Raw genomic sequence first — 23,515 nt, 5'->3', positions numbered from 1 at the left:
AGAGAGACGACAGCGAGAGAGAGAGAGAGAGGCGACAGCGCGAGAGAGAGAGAGACGACAGCGAGAGAGAGAGAGAGAGAGAGACGACAGCGGAGAGAGAGAGAGAGAGAGAGAGAGAGAGAGAGACAGCGCAGAGAGAGAGAGAGAGAGAGACGACAGCGAGAGAGAGAGAGAGAGAGAGAGAGACGACAGCGAGAGAGAGAGACGACAGCGAGAGAGAGAGAGAGAGAGAGAGAGAGAGAGACAGAGAGAGAGAGAGACGACAGCGAGAGAGAGAGAGAGAGACGACAGCGAGAGAGAGAGAGAGAGAGAGCGACAGCGAGAGAGAGAGAGAGAGAGAGAGAGAGACAGCGAGAGAGAGACGACAGCGCGAGAGAGAGAGAGAGAGAGAGAGAGAGACGACAGCGCGAGAGAGAGAGAGAGAGAGAGACGACAGCGAGAGAGAGAGAGAGACGACAGCGAGAGAGAGAGAGAGAGACGACAGCGAGAGAGAGAGAGAGAGAGAGCGACAGCGAGAGAGAGAGAGAGAGACGACAGCGAGAGAGAGAGAGAGAGACGAGAGCGAGAGAGAGAGAGAGAGACGACAGCGAGAGAGAGAGAGAGAGAGACGACAGCGAGAGAGAGAGAGAGAGACGACAGCGAGAGGAGAGAGAGAGACGACAGCGAGAGAGAGAGAGACGACAGCGAGAGAGAGAGAGAGAGCGACAGCGAGAGAGAGAGAGACGACAGCGAGAGAGAGACGACAGCGAGAGAGAGAGACGACAGCGAGAGAGAGAGAGAGACGACAGCGAGAGAGAGAGAGAGACGACAGCGAGAGAGAGAGAGACGACAGCGAGAGAGAGAGAGAGACGACAGCAAGAGAGAGAGAGACGACAGCGAGAGAGAGACGACAGCGAGAGAGAGAGAGAGACGACAGCGAGAGAGAGAGAGAGAGAGAGAGACAGCGAGAGAGAGAGAGAGAGAGAGACGACGCGAGAGAGAGACGACAGCGAGAGAGAGAGAGACGACAGCGAGAGAGAGAGAGAGACGACAGCGAGAGAGAGACGACAGCGAGAGAGAGAGAGACGACAGCGAGAGAGAGAGAGAGACGACAGCGAGAGAGAGAGAGAGAGAGACGACAGCGAGAGAGAGAGAGAGACGACAGCGAGAGAGAGAGACGACAGCGAGAGAGACGAGAGAGAGAGAGCGAGAGAGAGAGACGACAGCGAGAGAGAGAGAGACGACAGCGCGGAGAGAGAGAGACGACAGCGCGAGAGAGAGAGACGACAGCGCGAGAGAGAGAGACGACAGCGCGAGAGAGAGAGACGACAGCGCGAGAGAGAGAGACGACAGCGCGAGAGAGAGAGACGACAGCGCGAGAGAGAGAGACGACAGCGCGAGAGAGAGAGACGACAGCGCAGAGAGAGAGAGACGACAGCGCGAGAGAGAGAGACGACAGCGCGAGAGAGAGAGACGACAGCGCAGAGAGAGAGAGAGACGACAGCGAGAGAGAGAGAGAGAGAGACGACAGCGAGAGAGAGAGAGACGACAGCGAGAGAGAGAGAGAGAGACGACAGCGAGAGAGAGAGAGACGACAGCGAGAGAGAGAGAGAGAGAGAGAGAGACGACAGCGAGAGAGAGAGAGAGAGAGAGAGACGACAGCGAGAGAGAGAGAGAGAGACGACAGCGAGAGAGAGAGAGAGAGACGACAGCGAGAGAGAGAGAGAGAGAGAGACGACAGCGAGAGAGAGAGAGAGAGACGACAGCGAGAGAGAGAGAGAGAGAGAGACGACAGCGAGAGAGAGAGAGAGAGACGACAGCGGAGAGAGAGAGAGACGACAGCGAGAGAGAGAGAGAGAGACGACAGCGAGAGAGAGAGAGAGAGAGAGAGAGAGACAACAGCGAGAGAGAGACGAGCGAGAGAGAGAGAGAGACGACAGCGAGAGAGAGAGAGAGACGACAGCGAGAGAGAGAGAGAGAGAGAGCGAGAGAGAGAGAGAGACGACAGCGCGAGAGGAGAGAGACGACAGCGCGAGAGAGACGACAGCGCGAGAGAGACGAGAGAGAGAGACGACAGCGCGAGAGAGAGAGACGACAGCGCGAGAGAGAGAGAGACGACAGCGAGAGAGAGAGAGAGACGACAGTGCGAGAGAGAGAGAGACGACAGCGAGAGAGAGAGAGACGACAGCGAGAGAGAGAGAGACGACAGCGAGAGAGAGAGAGCGACAGCGCGAGAGAGAGAGAGACGACAGCGCGAGAGAGAGAGAGAGACGACAGCGAGAGAGAGAGAGAGCGACAGCGAGAGAGAGAGAGAGAGACGACAGCGAGAGAGAGAGAGAGAGAGACGACAGCGAGAGAGAGAGAGAGAGAGACGACAGCGAGAGAGAGAGAGAGAGAGAGACGACAGCGAGAGAGAGAGAGAGAGAGAGACGACAGCGAGAGAGAGAGAGAGACGACAGCGCGAGAGAGAGAGAGAGACGACAGCGCGAAAGAGAGAGAGAGACGACAGCGCGAGAGAGAGAGAGAGACGACAGCGCGAGAGAGAGAGAGAGACGACAGCGCGAGAGAGAGAGAGAGACGACAGCGCGCGCGAGAGAGAGAGAGAGAGAGACGACAGCGAGAGAGAGAGAGAGAGACGACAGCGAGAGAGAGAGAGAGAGAGACGACAGCGAGAGAGAGAGAGAGAGAGACGACAGCGAGAGAGAGAGAGAGAGACGACAGCGAGAGAGACGACAGCGAGAGAGAGAGAGAGAGAGAGACGACAGCGCGAGAGAGAGAGAGAGAGAGACGACAGCGCGAGAGAGAGAGAGAGAGAGACGACAGCGAGAGAGAGAGAGACGACAGCGAGAGAGAGAGAGAGACGACAGCGAGAGAGAGAGAGAGAGAGAGACGACAGCGCGAGAGAGAGAGAGAGAGAGAGACGACAGCGAGAGAGAGAGAGAGAGAGAGCGACGAGAGAGAGAGAGACGACAGCGAGAGAGAGAGAGAGACGACAGCGAGAGAGAGAGAGAGACGACAGCGAGAGAGAGAGAGAGAGCGAGAGAGAGAGAGAGAGAGAGACGACAGCGCGAGAGAGAGAGAGAGACGACAGCGAGAGAGAGAGAGAGACGACAGCAGCGAGAGAGAGAGAGACGACAGCGAGAGAGAGAGAGAGACGACAGCGAGAGAGAGAGAGAGACGACAGCGAGAGAGAGAGAGAGACGACAGCGAGAGAGAGAGAGAGAGACGACAGCGAGAGAGAGAGAGAGAGCGACAGCAGAGAGAGAGAGAGAGACGACAGCGAGAGAGAGAGAGACGACAGCGAGGAGAGAGAGAGAGACGACAGCGAGAGAGAGAGAGACGACAGAGAGAGAGAGAGAGACGACAGCGAGAGAGAGAGAGAGAGACGACAGAGAGAGACGACAGAGAGAGAGAGAGAGACAGACAGAGAGAGAGAAAGAAGGGAGGGAAATGAGAGTGGGTGATGAGAGGGAGAGGGGAGAAAGAGAGAGAATGAAAGAGGGTGAGAGGGAGAGAAAGAGAATGAAAAGAGAGGGGGAGGGAGAGAGAGAATGAAGAGAGAGAGGGAGAGAGAGAGAGAATGAGAGAGGGGGAGGGAGAGAGAGAATAGAGAGAGGGAGAGAGAGAGAATAAGAGAGGGAGAGGGAGAGAGAATGAAGAGAGGGAGAGGGAGAGAGAATGAAAGAGGGGGAGGGAGAGAGAATGAAAGAGAGGGAGGGAGAGAGAATGAAAGAGAGGGAGGGAGAGAGAATGAAAGAGGGAGAGGGAGAGAGAATGAAGAGAGGAGGAGGGAGAGAGAGATGAAAGAGGGGGAGGGAGAGAGAATGAAAGAGGGGGAGGGAGAGAGAATGAAAGAGGGGGAGGGAGAGAGAATGAAAGAGGGGGAGGGAGAGAGAATGAAAGAGGGGGAGGGAGAGAGAATGAGAGGGGGAGGGAGAGAGAATGAAAGAGGGAGAGGGAGAGAGAATGAAAGAGAGGGAGGGAGAGAGAATGAAAGAGGGGGAGGGAGAGAGAATGAAAGAGGGGGAGGGAGAGAGAGAATGAAAGAGAGAAAGACACTGGAGAGAAAAGAGGAAGGGAGGGCAGAGAATGAGAGTGAGAGGGTGAAAGAGGCGGGAGGGGGAGAGGGAGGCAGTGAGCAAACAAAGAGAGAGGAAAGGGAGGGAGAGAGAAAGGGAGGGAGAGGGAGAGAAAAGGAGGGAGAGGGAGTGAGCAAGAGAGAAAAGGGAGGGGAGAGGGAGTGAGCAAGCAAGAGAGAGGGAGAGATAGAAATGACTAAATGAAAGGCAGACAAAATGAAAGATTAAATCGTGTAGAGAGAGAGAAAGAGAGAGAGAGCACGAGAGATGACAAAATTAAAGATTAGATCATGAAGAAAGAGAGAGACAGAGAGAGAGAGACAGAGAGAGACAGAGAGAGAGACAGAGAGAGAGACAGAGAGAGAGACAGAGAGAGAGACAGAGAGAGAGACAGAGAGAGAGACAGAGAGAGGACAGAGAGAGACAGAGAGATTACAAAATGAAAGATTAGATCATGAAGAAAGAGAGAGAGAGAGCAAGAGAGAGAGAGAGAGCGAGAGACAGAGACAGAGAGATGACAAAATAAATTAAATCATGAAGAAAGAGAGCGAGATGAGAGCTTTAAACAGACATTTGATGCTGTTGGGATGAAATATGGAGAAAGGTTTCACCTAAAAGGAGGGAGAACGTTTTAAACAACAACTATCACATGTTCTCCTTCTCAACTCAAACTGTGAATGTTCCAACTAACTACCACAAAACCAAACTACTGAACCCACCAAAGGTAAATGTTAACCTTAATCCTGTGGTTACCAGCCCAGAACTCACCACATTCTTCCTGTTGTGATGTTTCAGGTGCTTCAAGGACCTCATTCTCCAGACAGAGAGTCTCAGAGACAGAAGAGAGGAAGTGTTCTGCTGCTATTTATACTCAGGAAGGAGGAGGCGGGCCTTCTGGCTCCTCCCCCTACCACAGAGTCTCTCTCTCTCAATCAAATCAAACTGTGTCACATGCGCCGAATACAACAACTGTAGACCTTACAGTGAAATGTTTACTTACAAGCCCTTAACCAACAGTGCAGTTCAAGAAGAGTTAAGAAAATATTTACCAAATAAACTAAAGTAAAAGATTTGAAAAAGTAACACAAAATAACAATGTAGAGGCTATATACAGGGGGTACCAAGTCAGTGTGCGGGGCTACAGGTTAGTAGATGTCATTTGTACATGTACCCTCTGTAGCGCCTGCCTCACGGTCAGATGCTGAGCAGCTGCCATACCAGGCGGCGATGCAACAGGTCAGGATGCTCTCCATCAGTCCACTTCAATAAGTGTAGCTGAAGGGGAGGCGACAGGTTCAAAAAGATGTTTAAGCCTTAAGACAATGGAGACATGGATTGTGTACGTGTGCCATTCAGAGGGTGAATGGGCAAGACAAAGTGCCTTTGAACGGTTATGGTAGTAGGTTTGAGTCAAGAACTGCAACGCTGCTGGGTCTTTCACACTCAACAGTTTCCCATGTGTATAAAGAATGGTCTCTCCACCAGCCTCACAACCGTAGACCACGTGTAACCACGGCAGCCCAGGACGTCCACATTGGGCTTCTTCACCTGCGGGATCGTCTGAGACCAGCCACCCAGACAGCTGATGAAACTGAGTTTGCACAACCAAAGAATTTCTGCACAAACTCTTAGAAACGGTCTCAGGGAAGCTCATCTGCGTGCTCGTCGTCCTCACCAGGGTTTTGACCTGACTGCAGTTTGGCATCGTAACCGATTTCAGTGGGCAAATGCTCACCTTCGATGACCACTGGCACGCTGGAGAAGTGTGCTCTTCACGGCTGAATCTCGGTTTCAACTGTACTGGGCAGATGGTATGGGCTGGCATAAGCTACTGTCCGTAGCGAACACAATTTCATTTTATCGATGGCAAGTTGAATGCACAGAGATACCGTGATGAGATCCTGAGGCCCATTGTCGTGTTATTCATCCGCCACCATCACCTCATGTTTCAGTATGATAATGCACAGTCTGTCTGTCCTGTCCAGTCCATCACCTCATGTTTCAGTATGATAATGCACAGCCTGTCTGTCCTGTCCAGTCCATCACCTCATGTTTCAGTATGATAATGCACGGCCCCATGTCGCAAGGGTCTGTACACAATTCCTGGAAGCTGAAAATGTCCCAGTTCTTCCATGGCCTGCATACTCCCCAGACATGTTACCCATTGAGCATGTTTGGGATTGAAGAGGAGTGGCACAACATTCCACAGGTCCCAATCAACAGCCTGAGCAACTCTATGTGAAGGAGATGTGTCGCGGTGCACGAGGCAAATGGTGGTCACACCAGATACTGACTGGTTTCCTGATCCACGACCCTACCTTTTTTTTAAGGTATCTGTGGCCAACAGATCCATGTCTGTATTCCCAGTCATGTGAAATCCAGAGATTAGGGTCTAATGAATTCATTTACACTGATTTCCTTATGAACTGTAACTCAGTAGCATATTTGAAATTGCGCAGCGGTCTAAGGCACTACAGTCCCTGGTTCGAATCCAGGTGGTATCACATCCGGCTGTGATTGGGAGTCCCATAGGGCGGCGCACAATTGGCAAAGCATCTCCGGGAAGGTCGTCATTGTAAATAAGAATTTGTTCTTAACTGACTTGCCTAGTTAAACAAAGTTAAATAACGTTGAACTATGGAGTCCCATAGGGCGGCTGTCTTGCCTAGTTAAATAATGTTGAACTGGATGCATGCTGACAGACTGAAACCAATAAGGTCTCTAGGTAGAAATTGATAGGGGTTCTCACCATGTAAACAGACTCAGCTGGAAAACACTACAGTAGTACTGGGGAAACTGAGATCAACACTGTCCCCTGGTCTGTCCCCTGGTCAACACTATACTAGTACTGGGGAAACTGAGATCAACACTGTCCCCTGGTCTGTCCCCTGGTCAACACTACACTAGTACTGGGGAAACTGAGATCAACACTGTCCCCTGGTCTGTCCCCTGGTCAACACTACACTAGTACTGGGGAAACTGAGATCAACACTGTCCCCTGGTCTGTCCCCTGGTCAACACTACACTAGTACTGGGGGAAACTGAGATCAACACTGTCCCCTGGTCTGTCCCCTGGTCAACACTACACTAGTACTGGGGAAACTGTGATCAACACTGTCCCCTGGTCAACACTACACTAGTACTGGGGAAACTGAGATCAACACTGTCCCCTGGTCTGTCCCCTGGTCCATCAGCATGTTGTGTATTACAGAAATGGACACCTGTGGAACCCAACCAACAGCCATGACCCACAGAGAAGCAGATATTGTGTTGTAATAGACAGTATGTGTAATGGTTCGACACCAACACACTGGGACACTTCTAGAGATAACTAACACAAGCTTTAAGTAGATCACATTCACAGAGGTTTGTTTAAAGCACATTTCTCAATCAAATATCAGTCAGTAAAGTTTCTATAATAAATGGTCTGGAAGAGGGGGAACAACATGATGGAGAGAATATGAAGGGGAGAGGGAAAAAACAGATGGAGAGAACATGGTGGAAAGAGGGAAGAGGGAGGATACGCTTTCAGAGGAGAGGACAAAATGGGGCGTAATGGAGGAAGCACAGGGAGAGAGGGAGAGAGAGTGAGCAGAGAGAAAGAGAGAGCAGAGAGAGTGCTAGAACAGATGATTGCATGGAATGAAAGAGGGATTGAGGGGGGAGGGAAGGGAGGAGATAAAGAGAACAGGGGAGGGAGGGAGTGAAATGGTGGAGTGAGGGAGAAGGAAAATAAGAGGCAGCAGCAGTGGGGGAAGGGAGAATGGTAGAGAGAGAGAAAGAGAGAAAGAGAGAGGAGATGGGGGCAGGGAGCAATGTAAGAGAGAAAGAGAACGGGAGGGGCAGGGTGCAACGTGAGAGGGAGGGAGGGAATGCAGAGAGAGACGGAGGGGAGAGAGCAAAGGAGAGGGAGGGAGGGAGGGAGGGAATGCAGAGAGAGACGGAGGGGAGAGAGCAAAGGAGAGGGAGGGAGAGAGAGAGAGAGAGAGAGAGAGAGAGAGAGAGAGAGAGAGAGAGAGAGCAATAGAGAGAGGAAGGAGGGAGAGAGAGAGGGAGGGAGGGAGGGAGGGAGGGAGGGAGGGAGGGAGGGAGGGAGGGAGGGAGGGAGGGAGGGAGGGAAACCGAGAGCAAAAGAGAGAGAAAACAAGAGCGAGAGAGAGAGGCAGAGACACAGGGAGAGAGAGAGAGTGGGGGAGAATGAGAGAAGGACAGAGGAAAGAGGAACAGAAAGAGAGAGAGGGGGAAGGGAAAGACAGAGAGAAACATATAGAGACATGATAGATAAAGTCTTGCTCCACGATGTGTTGTTACACAAACACGGCTACCACAAAACAGTTTAATACACAGACAGCTTGGCAATATTAGTTTCATCAGTGTATTCAAGAATACAGGTTCAAGGAGCTCTACTCTGTTAACCCCCTGTATATTCATACCCATGGGAGACTAAACGTTATGGAGTCTGAACCATGTTAGCCTATGGTCATCTAGCCCGGTATAGACCCTGTCATATAGCCAGGTATATACCCTGTCATCTAGCCAGGTATAGACCCTGTCATCTAGCCAGGTATAGACCCTGTCATCTAGCCAGGTATAGACCCTGTCATCTAGCCAGGTATGGACCCTGTACCCTAGCCAGGCATAGACCCTGTACCCTAGCCAGGCATAGACCCTGTACCCTAGCCAGGCATAGACCCTGTACCCTAGCCAGGCATAGACCCTGTCATCTAGCCAGGTATAAACCCTGTACCCTAGCCAGGTATAGACCCTGTCATCTAGCCAGACATAGACCCTGTCACCTGTACCCTAGCCAGGTATAGAGCCTGTCACCTAGCCAGGCATAGACCCTGTACCCTAGCCAGGCATAGACCCTGTCACCTAGCCAGGCATAGACCCTGTCACCTAGCCAGGCATAGACCCTGTCACCTAGCCAGGCATAGACCCTGTCACCTAGCCAGGCATAGACCCTGTCACCTAGCCAGGCATAGACCCTGTCACCAAGCCAGGCATAGACCCTGTACCCTAGCCAGGCATAGACCCTGTACCCTAGCCAGGTATAGACCCTGTACCCTAGCCAGGTATAGACCCTGTACCCTAGCCAGGTATAGAATCTGTACCCTGGCCAGGTATAGACCCTGTACCCTGGCCAGGTATAGACCCTGTACCCTGGCCAGGTATAGACCCTGTCACCTAGCCAGGTATAGACCCTGTACCCTAGCCAGGTATAGACCCTGTACCCTAGCCAGGTATAGACCCTGTACCCTAACAGGCAGACAGTAGAGATCTAATAGGTTATAGACAGATCTAATAGATTATAGACAGTAGAGATCTAATAGGTAGACAGTAGAGATCTAATAGGTTATAGACAGTAGAGATCTAATAGAATATAGACAGTAGAGATCTAATAGACAGTAGAGATCTAATAGAATATAGACAGTAGAGATCTAATAGATTATAGACAGTAGAGATCTAATAGATTATAGACAGATCTAATAGGTTATAGACAGATCTAATAGATTATAGACAGTAGAGATCTAATAGGTAGACAGTAGAGATCTAATAGGTTATAGACAGTAGAGATCTAATAGAATATAGACAGTAGAGATCTAATAGAATATAGACAGTAGAGATCTAATAGAATATAGACAGTAGAGATCTAATAGAATATAGACAGTAGAGATCTAATAGAATATAGACAGTAGAGATCTAATAGGTTATAGACAGTAGAGATCGAATAGGTTATAGACAGTAGAGATCGAATAGGTTATAGACAGTAGAGATCTAATAGGTTATAGACAGTAGAGATCAAATAGAATATTCACAGTAGAGATCTAACAGGTAGACAGTAGAGATCTAACACGTTATAGACAGTAGAGATCTAATAGATTATAGACAGTAGAGATCAAATAGATTATAGACAGATCTAATAGATTATAGACAGTAGAGGTCTAATAGGTAGACAGTAGAGATCTAATAGAATATAGACAGTAGAGATCTAACAGGTAGACAGTAGAGATCTAATAGAATATAGACAGTAGAGATCTAATAGGTAGACAGTAGAGATCTAATAGATTATAGACAGTAGATATCTAACAGGTAGACATCTAATAGAATATAGACAGTAGAGATCTAATAGATTATACAGTAGAGATCTAACAGGTAGACAGTAGAGATCTAATCCCTTATACCACCCACCACTGCGACCTGTATGCTCTAGTCGGCTGGCCCTCGCTACATATTCATCACCAGACCCACTGGCTCCAGGTCATCTATAAGTTTATGCTAGGTAAAGCTCCGCCTTATCTCAGCTCACTGGTCACCATAACAACACCCACCCGTAGCACACGCTCCAGCAGGTATATCTCATTGGTCATCCCCAAAGCCAACACCTCACATTTCATTTTTATGATTAGAGCGATGATAACAACTGTAGAATTCTTTACTCTGTAGAGTTCATTAATTAAGAGAGAGGCAGTGGGCTGAACACAAGACTATAACAAGACTACAGTACACTAGGCCCTCGCAAGAATCCAAACAGAATTTTGTTCCAGCACTTTCCAGTTTACTATCAAAACTGGTTGATCGTGGACTACAGGAAACGGAGTACCAAGCACGCCCCCATTCACATCGACAGGGCTGTAGTGGAGCGGGTTGAGAGCTTCAGTTTCCTCAGTGTCCACATCACTAAGGACCTACAGTGCCTTCAGAAAGTATTCACACCCCTTGACTTTTTCCACATTTTGACCAGGGAGGTTTTCCAATCCCTCGCAAAGAAGGGCACCTATTGGTAGATGGGTAAATAAAACAAACATTGAATATCCCTTTGTAAATGGTGAAGTTATTAATTATAATTTGGATAGCGTATCATTATACCCAGTCACTACAAAGATACAGACGTCCTTCCTAACTCAGTTGTCAGAGAGAAAGGAAACTGTTCAGGGATTTCACCATGAGGCCAACTGTAACTTTAAAACAGTTACAGAGTTTAGTTTGGTGAAAGTGGTGTAACAGCACCTCTTCAACATCAGCAGGTTGGCCCCCTAAAACCGTCTAGCATTGAGAGCATCCTGTCAGTCTCTATCACAGCCTGGGAGGCTTGGGTGATATTATCCAGATTGTCCTACCTTCATACCGACCTTGTGCCATCCAGGGACATTCGGTAATACCAGCGCTGAACACAAGGGCGCTATTTTGGAACCCCACTGAGCCTCTGTAATCCGAAGGTTAGCAATAATAACAAGTACATGTAAAATCCCATTCAGAATGCTACAGTAACTAAATTATAACGAGCGCATTGCAAACATATTATAGATAGAGTCTCTGACCTAAACTACACTGAACAAAAATATAAAACGCAACATGACGCAAGTGTTGGTTCCATGTTTTATGAGCTGAAAAAAAATATCCCAGAAATGTTCCATATGCACAAAAAGCGTATTTCTCAAAAATATTGTGGACAAATTTGTTTACATCCCTGTTAGTGAGGATTTCTCCTTTGCCAAGATATTCTATCCACCTGACAGGTGTGTTTTATCAAAAAGCTGATTAAACAGCATGACCATTACACAGGTGCACCTTGTGCTGGGGACAATAAAAAGGCCACTCTAAAATGTGCAGATTTGTCACACAACACAATGCCATAGATGTCTCAAGTTGAGGGAGGTGCAATTGGCATGCTGACTGCAGGAATTTCCACCAGAGCTGTTGCCAGAGAATTTCATGTTAATTTCTCTACGTTGTTTTAGATAATTAATTTTGCAGTATGTCCAACTGGCCTCACAACCGCAGACCACGTGTACGGCTTTCTGTGGGCGAGCGGTTTGCCGATGTCAACATTGTTTCAGTATGATAATGCACAGCCTATTTGTCCTGTCCAGTCCATCACCTCATGTTTCAGTATGATAATGCACAGCCTGTTTGTCCTGTCTAGTCCATCACCTCATGTTTCAGTATGATAATGCACAGCCTATTTGTCATGTCCAGTCCATCACCTCATGTTTCAGCATGATAATGCACAGCCTGTTTGTCCTGTCCAGTCCATCACCTCATGTTTCAGTATGATAATGCACAGCCTATTTGTCATGTCCAGTCCATCACCTCATGTTTCAGCATGATAATGCACAGCCTGTTTGTCCTGTCCAGTCCATCACCTCATGTTTCAGTATGATAATGCACGGCCCCATGTTGCAAAGATCTGTACACAATTCCTGGAAGCTGAAAATGTCCCAGTTCTTCCATGGCCTGCAAACTCACTAGACATGTCACCCATTAAGCATGTTTTGGATGCTCTGGATCACTGTGTACGACAGCGTGTTCCAGTTCCTGCCAATATCCAACATTCCCCTGGTCACAATTAACAGCCTGAAGGAGATGTGTCGCGGTGCATGAGGCAAATGGTGGTCACACCAGATACTGACTGGTTTTCTGATCCATGCCTCTACCTTTTTGATAAGGTATCTGTGGCCAACAGATGCATGTCTGTATTCCCAGTCATGTGAAATCCAGAGATTAGGGCCCAATTAATTTTTTAAAACGTTATAGGAACTGTAACTCAGTGAAATTATAGCATGTTGCGTTTATATTTTTGTTCAGTATATATAGTTAGAGAAATTTGATGTGAGCTAGCAACAGACAGACTGGTTTTGTCCGGACAAACCAAAAACAGTCACTCAGCAACCGGACACCAACGCAATCTGTGGAGAAAAACATATCTTCAAATATTTGCATAACCTTTGCTATTGGAGGATAGCTGTGGGGGTTATCCAATCAAGATCAAATCATCTGTTCTCCTCAAGCTCATTAATGGTAATTTTGAAGAAAGACCAGTCTCTTTGACACATAACATTAATTGTAGCTAAACAGACTGGCAACGAGGCTAGATTGGTACTAGTTTAGAGTTGTAGTTTGTTGGTTAGTACTAGTACCCCGTATAGCAAGGTATTTGGAAATAGCCATGGGATGGTTGTTAAATACCGTTGAAACTATTTCTTTGAAGTTTTTTAAATAAATGTTAATATTTGTAGCTACTTTAAGTAAATACCTGAAGTCAACTTGTGCAATACGTTAGGAGTTAAAGAAGACCACGTTCTTAATTTCACCTGTCACAATTTTTCATTATGAAGCTTACTGGTCGTCCTCAGTCACGTGATGTTTGTTTACAAGCACACAGCACTGAGAGACCAGAGCCTTGTGATTCACTCACTGTTGTGCAGCTCGCGCCAGGTGATCTGGAATTCACAACGAAATGTTTACCAGCTAGATATCTTATAACCAACTAACTGTCTAAAATGTGATAAATGCTTTGCATTTAATGCTTTGCATTTAATGCTTTGCATTTAATGCTTTGCATTTAATGCTTTGCTCTAATTTAGTAGCTAGTTAGCTATCTAGCTAAGTGGTTAGCTTCTTCCAAAATCAAGTTTTACTTGGTAACAGCAGGGAATCCCTCATGGATCAAGAGCCTTGCTGTCTAATATTAGTTTTGTGTGTCCAGCAAACTGTGAGTAGCATTTTTGAGTTACTTGTATAACTTTATGAGCTGGGATGTCTGTCTTGTAAATACTTTAGGTCAGAGACTGTATAAAATGTTTGCAACGCTCTCGTTAGCGTTTAGTTAGCATGCTCTATGGGATTTTACGTGTACTTGTTAGCATTTCTGACCTTCGGATTTCAATGAGCCCCTTGGGTTCAGTGCCGGTATTACCGAATATCCCAGTATGGCACAAGGTGGGTATGAAGGTAGGACAATCTGGATACCGCCCAAGCCTAGTTAAGAGTTGTGGTTTGATGGTTGGTACTAAACTTAGCAAAAAAATAATCGTCCCTTTTTCAGGACCCTGTCTTTCAAAGATAATTTGTAAAAAAACAAATAACTTCACAGATCTTCATTGTAAAGGGTTTAAACACTGTTTCCCATGCTTGTTCAATGAACGATAAACAATTAATCAACATGTACCTGTGGAACGGTCATTTAGACACTAACAGCTTACAGACGGTATGCAATTAAGGTCACAGTTATGAAAACTTAGAACACTAAAGAGGCCTTTCTACTGACTCTGAAAAACACCAAAAGAAAGATGCCCAGGGTCCCTGCTCACTTGTGATGTGATGGTTGGTACTAGGTTAGACTTGTGATGTGATGGTTGGTACTAGGTTAGACTTGTGATGTGATGGTTGGTACTAGGTTGGACTTGTGATGTGATGGTTGGTACTAGGTTAGACCTGGGATGTGATGGTTGGTACTAGGTTAGACTTGGGATGTGATGGTTGGTACTAGGTTAGACTTGGGATGTGATGGTTGGTACTAGGTTAGACTTGGGATGTGATGGTTGGTACTAGGTTAGACTTGGGATGTGATGGTTGGTACTAGGTTAGACTTGGGATGTGATGGTTGGTACTAGGTTAGACTTGGGATGTGATGGTTGGTACTAGGTTAGACTTGGGATGTGATGGTTGGTACTAGGTTAGACTTGGGATGTGATGGTTGGTACTAGGTTAGAGTTGGGATGTGATGGTAGGTACTAGGTTAGAGTTGGGATTAGTTGGTTGGTACTAGGTTAGAGTTGGGATTAGTTGGTTGGTACTAGGTTAGAGTTGGGATTAGTTGGTTGGTACTAGGTTAGAGTTGGGATTAGTTGGTTGGTACTAGGTTAGAGTTGGGATTAGTTGGTTGGTACTAGGTTAGAGTTAGGATTAGTTGGTTGGTACTAGGTTAGTTGTGGTTTGATGGTTGGTACCAGGTTAGGGTTAGTACTAGGTCAGAGTTATTACTAGGTTAGCTGGTTGGTATAAGGTTAGAGTTAGGCTTAGTTCCAACATAGAATGATGTAGAGTTCATTAGGTAGTTTTAGTCCTTAGCTTCTCCATTACAACCTCTACATGACAGACTGATCTACCCGGCATTCATACCGCATCGTGTGTTCCATAACTTCCTGGGTTCAATAGGAGGACGATAGGTAGGGAGTTCCAGGGAATAGTTATATGGAAGGTACAATACAACATCTTTAGGCTCCCCAATGTGATGGAAGAGGTGAATTAGAGAGAGCACATCTATAGAGCTTCAACAACATGAGAGAGAGCACATCTATAGCGCTTCAACAACATGAGAGAGAGAGCACATCTATAGAGCTTCAACAACATGAGAGAGAGCACATCTATAGAGCTTCAACAACATGAGAGAGAGCACATCTATAGAGCTTCAACAACATGAGACAGAGCACATCTATAGAGCTTCAACAACATGAGAGAGAGCACATCTATAGAGCTTCAACAACATGAGACAGAGCACATCTATAGAGCTTCAACAACATGAGACAGAGCACATCTATAGAGCTTCAACAACATGAGAGAGAGCACATCTATAGAGCTTCAACAACATGAGAGGGAGCACATCTATAGAGCTTCAACAACATGAGAGAGAGCACATCTATAGAGCTCTTTACTCGGCTAGAACTGGTCAACATGGTAATAACTTATAATAACTAATGAATAAGCATTCATAAACAAACCATTAACTAGTATTTTGGAAATATCTAAATGATGAAGTGTATCATTCTAGCAGTGTGGGATCATCATTGTTCATACTTCCTAAAACTTGAATTGAACTGAAACCATCTCGAAAGGTGGTCTAAGTTCTGTTTTTTAGGGCGATGTAAATACAAAGCTCCCCAGATATTCCAAAATATGTGTGGAGTTTTTGGTTCAGATTAGTTGTTTGTAATACGTGAGCTTCACAAGCTGTTTATTGATTGTGGGGTTTGAATATTGTGACAAGACAACATATTTGGTGAAAATCACAACACAGGGTACAAACCAATGCTAGCTCTTAAAGGGGCAGAAGCCTACATTGAGTGTACAGTTTTCAATACAGCATAATTTAATCTGCAATTATTCTTATTTTTATTTAACTTTTATTTAACCAGGAAGGGCTCATTGAGATTTTAAATCTCTTTTTCAAGAGCATCCTGGCCAAGATAGGCAGCACCAAGTCATTAAACAGACAACATGAAAAACTACAGGTAATCTAGTGAAAAAACATAATTCACAGGAGTATAACAAAATCATAAAATAGCAAATTAAAAACATTGACAGGTCAGGGAATCAGCCTCAAAATCCTTCATCAATGATTTAATAGATATCATAGATATTATCCTGACCAACTTGTCCTCTAAATACACCTCTGCTGTTTTCAATCAGGATCTCAGCGATCACTGCCTCATTGCCTGCATCCGCGGTCAAACGTCCACCCCTCATCACTGTCAAATGCTCCCTAAAACACTTCTGCGAGCAGGCCTTTCTAATCGACCTGGCCCGGGCATCCTGGAAGGATATTGACCTCATCCTGTCAGTCAAGGATGCCTGGTCGTTCCTTAAAAGTAATTTACTCACCATCTTAAATAAGCATGCCCCTTTCAAAAAATGTAGAACTAAGAACAGATATAGCCCTTGGTTCACTCCAAACCTGACTGCCCTCGACCAGCACAAAAACATCCTGTGGCGGACTGCACTAGCATTAAATAGTCCCCGCGATATGCAACTTTTCATGTAAGTCAGGAACCAATACATGCATTCAATCAGGAAAGCAAAGGCTAGCTTTTTCCTTTTTCAAACAGAAATTTGCATCCTGTAGCTCGTACTCCAAAAAGTTTTGGGACACTAAAGTCCATGGAGAATAAGAGCACCTCCTCCCAGCTGCCCACTGCACTGAGGCTAGGAAACACTGTCACCACCGATAAATCCACAATAATTGAGAATTTCAATAAGCCTTTTTCTACGGCTGGCCATGCTTTCCACCTGGCTATCCCTACTGTTATACTGTTATAGACCTATATCCATCCTGCACTGCATTTCTAAAGTCTTCGAAAGCCAAGTTAACAAAACAGATCACTGACCATTTCGAATCCCACCGTACCTTCTCCACTGTGCAATCCGGTTTCCGAGCTGGTCACTGGTGCAACTCAGCAACGCTCAAGGTACTAAACTATATCATAACCGCCATCGATAAAAGACAGTACTGTGCAGCCGTCTTCATCGACCTGGCCAAGGCTTTCGACTCTGTCAATCACCACATTCTTATTGGCAGACTCAACAGCCTTGGTTTCTCAAATGATTGCCTCGCCTGGTTCACCAACTACTTCTCAGATAGAGTTCAGTGTGTCAAATCGGAGGGCCTGTTGTCCAGACCTCTGGCAGTCTATGGGGGTACCACAGGGTTCAATTCTCAGGCCGACTCTTTTCTCTGTATATATCAACGATGTTGCTCTTGCTGCGGGTGATTCCCTGATCCACCTCTATGCAGACGACACCACTCTGTATACATCTGGCCCTTCTTTGGACACTTAACTAACCTCCAAAACAAGCTTCAAATCCAACTGCTCTTAAAACGCTAGTAAAACTAAATGCTTTTCAACCGATCGCTGCCCGGACCCGCCCGCCCGACTAGCATCACTACTCTGGAGGGTTCTGACCTAGAATATGTGGACAACTACAAATACCTAGGTGTCTGGTTAGACTGTAAACTCTCCTTCCAGACTCATATTAAACATCTCCAATCCAAAATTAAATCTGGAATCGGCTTACTATTTCGCAACAAAGCCTCCTTCACTCACGCTGCCAAACATACCCTCGTAAAACTGACTATCCTACCGATCCTCAACTTCGGCGATGTCATTTACAAAATAGCCTCCAACACTACACTCAGCAAACTGGATGCAGTCTATCACAGTGCCATCCGTTTTGTCACCAAAGCCCCATACACCACCCACCACTGCGACTATGCTCTCGTCGGCTGGCCCTCACTACATATCCGTCGCCAGACCCACTGGCTCTAGGCCATCTATAAGTCTTTGCTAGGTAAAGCTCTGCCTTATCTCAGCTCACTGGTCACCATAACAACACCCACCCGTAGCACACGCTCCAGCAGGAATATCTCACTGGTCATCCCCAAAGCCAACACCTCGTTTGGCCGCCTTTCCTTCCAGTTCCAATGACTGGAACAAATTGCAAAAATCGCTGCATTTGGAGACTTATATCTCCCTCACTAACTTTAAACATCAGCTATCTGAGCAGCTTACCGATCGCTGCAGCTGTACATAGCCCATCTGTAAATAGCCCATCCAACTACCTACCTCATCCCCATATTGTTTTTATTTACTTTTTTGCTCTTTTGCACATCTATCACTCCAGTGTTCATTTGTTAAATTGTAACTACTTTGCTACTATGGCCTATTTATTGCCTTACCTCCTCACGCCATTTGCACACACTGTATATAGACTTTTTCCTATTGTGTTGTTGACTGTACGTTTGTTTATTCCATGTGTAACTCTGTGTTGTTGTTTGTGTCGCACTGCTTTGCTTTATCTTGGCCAGGTTGCAGTTGTAAATGAGAACTTATTCTCAACTGGCCTACCTGGTTAAATAAAGGTGAAAAAAAACTAAAAAAAACAATCGGGACAAGTTCTTCCAGTTTAAAAGTATTTTGTAAGGCGTTCCCAGACGATGGCACAGAGTACATAAAATACCTTTTACCAAATTCAGTTCGGACATTTGGAACAGTTAGCCGGATAAAGTCCTGCAAACGAAGAGACGACCCACCACATTTCTGAACAATAAAAATGGCCAAATAAAATGGTAGTAAACCCCAAATGGCTTTATATATAAAAGTATACCAGTGACTGAGCCTACGAGTGACTAGAAAAGGCCAGCCAACCCTGGTATATAAAGTGCTGTGGTGCGTAAGGGTTTTGCAGTTTAAAATAAATCTCAAAGTGCCATGGTAAAGGGTGTCAATTGATCTCAAACACTGAGTTGAAGCATTCATATATAAAATATCCCCATAGTCTAGTAAAGGCATAAATGTAGCTGATACTAGCCTCCTTCTGGCTTCAAAAGAAAAACATTATTCCTAAAATAAAATCCCAACTTCAATTTACATGTTTTTGTATCTTCTTGAATATGCAATTTTAAAGAGACTCCGTCATCAATTAAAATTCCCAGATATTTATATGAGGTTACAGTCTCAATCTCATTGCCCTGACAGGTAGTAATAGGTGAAAGGTTCAGAGGTCTATTTCTTGCTTTAGAAAACACCATTAGTTTAGTTTTGTCGGTATTGAGGATAAGCTTCAATTGACACAAGGTATGTTGAACAGTATAAAAAGCAGTTTGCAAGTTCTGGAAAGCTTTTGTGAGACGAGGCACAACAATAAATAACAGTATCATCAGCATAAAAGTGAAGTTGCACATTTTGCACATTTTTGTCTAAATTATTTATATAAATAGTAAATAAGATGGGACCAAGTGCAGAGCCCTGGGGCACACCATTACAGACAGACATGAGCCCATCAAACAGAGTGCACTGAGTTCTATCAGACAGATAGTTAGCAAACCATGCAACTGCATGCTCCGAAAGACCTACTCTCGACAATCTCTACCTCAGTATAGCATGATCAACTGTATCAAAAGCCACAGTGCTGTTTTTTGTCAAGGGCGTCAGTGATATCATTTAAAACCTTCACGGCTGCTGTAATTGGCCTATGCTTCTTCCTGAAGCCAGATTGGTACATTGATAAAAATAGAGTTAGTATATAAAAACTCTTTTAGCTGTTCACTAACAAGGGTTTCAAGTATTTTCGCCAGGGGTGACAGCTTTGAGATTGGCCTATAATTATTTAATAGAGTTGGCTCTCCCCCCTTTAAAAGTGGTAGGACAAATGCTGATTTCCAAATCTTTGGAATTTCATTACATTCCAGGGTTAAAATGAACAGATATGTAAGTGGTTCAGCTATGAAATCAGCTGCCAGTTTTAAAAAGCAGGGATCAAGAAGATCAGGACCTGCAGGCTTTCTCTGATCTAAGGATTTCAGGGCTTTATGTACCTCCCGCACTGAGAAAAAACATACTGAATCAAACAGCCTACCAGATGATACAAAGTGCTCATTGAAACAATTCAGCATTTCAGTTGTGTCATGTACAGCAACAGAGTCCTTCAATACACATGACGGTAATTCATTAACATTACTGTTACCAGACATAGACTTAATAGCCTTCTAGAACTTTCTAGGGTCATTCAGGTTATCAGTGGTAACAGACATAAAATATTCAGACTTGGCCTTCTTAAGAAGAAAATAACACTGCTATTTATTCTATTACCATTAATATCATCTTCTGATTACAATTATTATGTCTCATCTTTTAAATAAATGCAATCTATAAGCTTTCAAAATGTAAGTAGGTAGGTTATATGTAGCTGTCCCATACCACCACCTGGTAGAACGGCTTGTCCTGCGCTTTCTAAACCCCACAGTGCATTGGCTGGGTTAGGGTTAAAACCCACTGATGTTGGTTCCTTTATAAACCCACAGTGCATTGACTGGGTTAGGGTTAAAACCCACTGATGTTGGTTCCTTTATAAACCCCACAGTGCATTGACTGGGTTAGGGTTAAAACCCACTGATGTTGGTTCCTTTATAAACCCCACAGTGCATTGACTGGGTTAGGGTTAAAACCCACTGATGTTGGTTCCTTTATAAACCCCACAGTGCATTGACTGGGTCAGGGTTAAAACCCACTGATGTTGGTTCCTTTATAAACCCCACAGTGCATTGACTGGGTTAGGGTTAAAACCCACTGATGTTGGTTCCTTTATAAACCCCACAGTGCATTGACTGGGTTAGGGTTAAAACCCACTTATGTTGGTTCCTTTATAAACCCCACAGTGCATTGACTGGGTTAGGGTTAAAACCCACTGATGTTGGTTCCTTTATAAACCCACAGTGCATTGACTGGGTTAGGGTTAAAACCCACAGTGCATTGACTGGGTCAGGGTTAAAACCCACTGATGTTGGTCCCTTTATAAACCCACAGTGCATTGACTGGGTTAGGGTTAAAACCCACTGATGTTGGTTCCTTTATAAACCCACAGTGCATTGACTGGGTTAGGGTTAAAACCCACTGATGTTAGTTCCTTTATATAAACCCCACAGTGCATTGACTGGGTCAGGGTTAAAACCCACAGTGCATTGACTGGGTCAGGGTTAAAACCCACAGTGCATTGACTGGGTCAGGGTTAAAACCCACAGTGCATTGACTGGGTCAGGGTTAAAACCCACAGTGCATTGACTGGGTCAGGGTTAAAACCCACAGTGCATTGACTGGGTCAGGGTTAAAACCCACAGTGCATTGACTGGGTCAGGGTTAAAACCCACAGTGCATTGACTGGGTCAGGGTTAAAACCCACAGTGCATTGACTGGGTCAGGGTTAAAACCCACTGATGTTGGTTCCTTTATAAACCCCACAGTGCATTGACTGGGTTAGGGTTAAAACCCACTGATGTTGGTTCCTTTATAAACCCCACAGTGCATTGACTGGGTTAGGGTTAAAACCCACTGATGTTGGTTCCTTTATAAACCCCACAGTGCATTGACTGGGTTAGGGTTAAAACCCACTGATGTTGGTTCCTTTATAAACCCCACAGTGCATTGACTGGGTTAGGGTTAAAACCCACTTATGTTGGTTCCTTTATAAACCCCACAGTGCATTGACTGGGTTAGGGTTAAAACCCACTGATGTTGGTTCCTTTATAAACCCACAGTGCATTGACTGGGTTAGGGTTAAAACCCACAGTGCATTGACTGGGTCAGGGTTAAAACCCACTGATGTTGGTCCCTTTATAAACCCACAGTGCATTGACTGGGTTAGGGTTAAAACCCACTGATGTTGGTTCCTTTATAAACCCCACAGTGCATTGACTGGGTTAGGGTTAAAACCCACTGATGTTGGTTCCTTTATAAACCCCACAGTGCATTGACTGGGTCAGGGTTAAAACCCACAGTGCATTGACTGGGTCAGGGTTAAAACCCACAGTGCATTGACTGGGTCAGGGTTAAAACCCACAGTGCATTGACTGGGTCAGGGTTAAAACCCACAGTGCATTGACTGGGTCAGGGTTAAAACCCACAGTGCATTGACTGGGTCAGGGTTAAAACCCACAGTGCATTGACTGGGTCAGGGTTAAAACCCACAGTGCATTGACTGGGTCAGGGTTAAAACCCACAGTGCATTGACAGGGTCAGGGTTAAAACCCACAGTGCATTGACTGGGTCAGGGTTAAAACCCACAGTGCATTGACTGGGTCAGGGTTAAAACCCACAGTGCATTGACTGGTTCAGGGTTAAAACCCACAGTGCATTGACTGGGTCAGGGTTAAAACCCACAGTGCATTGACAGGGTCAGGGTTAAAACCCACTGATGTTGGTTCCTTTCTAAAACCCACAGTGCATTGACTGAATGATGGAAACAAAATGTTGGTTCCTTTATAAAACTAGCAAAGTGAATGCTGAGAGGAGTCGGACCAGAGAATGGGTGAAATGAACTGGCAAAAAAAGTTAAGCCCTCATTAAAAGGCAAGAGCAGCGTCAATACAAACAGAACGGAGATCCTTTGGGGGAGTTTTACTGCAGAGTTCACTTTCAAGAGGATTGAGATCAGATCTTTTAAAAGAGGACTATATGTGAAAACACCCTCATCTACTTCACTATAATCTACTGAACCACCTCCATGACATTACTATAATCTACTGTACCACCTCCACGACATTACTATAATCTACTGTACCACCTCCACGACGTTACTATAATCTACTGTACCACCTCCATGGCATTACTATAATCTACTGAACCACCACGATATTACTATAATCTACTATACCACCTCCACGACATTACTATAATCTACTATATCACCTCCACGATATTACTATAATCTACTGTACCACCTCCACGACATTACTATAATCTACTGTACCACCTCCACGACATTACTATAATCTACTGTACCACCTCCACGACATTACTATAATCTACTGTACCACCTCCACGACATTACTATAATCTACTGTACCACCTCCACGACATTACTATAATCTACTGTACCACCTCCACGACATTACTATAATCTACTATACCACCTCCATGACATTACTATAATCTACTGTACCACCTCCACAACATTACTATAATCTACTATACCACCTCCACGACATTACTATAATCTACTGTACCACCTCCACGACATTACTATAATCTACTGTACCTCCATGACATTACTATAATCTACTGTACCAGACTATCAAATCAAAACCCAGATGTTCAGTAACACCTGGTAGGCAGTGCACTGCATGCGACAGTGTGTCCCGTGTTTATTCACCAAGATCTGACCACTAGTAAGGATATATTACATTGGGCTGTAATGCAGTACAATAATCCATATCACTGTGTTGCCTAAATATCTGTCCCTGACTGTATTGTGGGTGCAATTCATTACCAGGTAGAACAGAAAGCCAGCAGTACTCCAGACCTCATAGGGTCAGATGTGTATACCCCTGGACTAGATTATAACTTTAAAAAACGGATTTTGATGCTTTACAAAAGACTAGAGAATGGCTTAGAAATCCATTCATT

The 23,515-nt window shown here is 45.4% G+C and overlaps 1 protein-coding gene across 3 annotated transcripts in view; it reads right to left on the bottom strand.

Annotated features, from left to right (window-relative positions):
* Nucleotides 1-23,515, bottom strand: part of LOC106592362 (uncharacterized) — a 214,218-nt gene that overhangs the window by 189,333 nt on the left and 1,370 nt on the right. The window contains exon 1 of one of the 3 annotated variants that reach the window (XM_082958039.1): nucleotides 4,827-7,916. The exons of the other annotated variants lie outside the window; for them this stretch is intronic. Within the exon in view, the coding sequence (XP_082814165.1) occupies nucleotides 4,827-4,871 (45 nt within the window). The 5' untranslated portion in view covers nucleotides 4,872-7,916. Of the gene's footprint in view, nucleotides 1-4,826; nucleotides 7,917-23,515 lie in introns of those variants that run through there. 3 annotated transcript variants of the gene reach the window in all.

This window comes from Salmo salar, chromosome 11, assembly GCF_965601325.2.
Source record: "Salmo salar chromosome 11, fSalSal1, whole genome shotgun sequence".
Lineage (NCBI taxonomy): Eukaryota > Metazoa > Chordata > Actinopteri > Salmoniformes > Salmonidae > Salmo > Salmo salar.
Note: the sequence above shows the minus strand (reverse complement) of the source record. Positions and strands in the feature narration are given on the sequence as shown.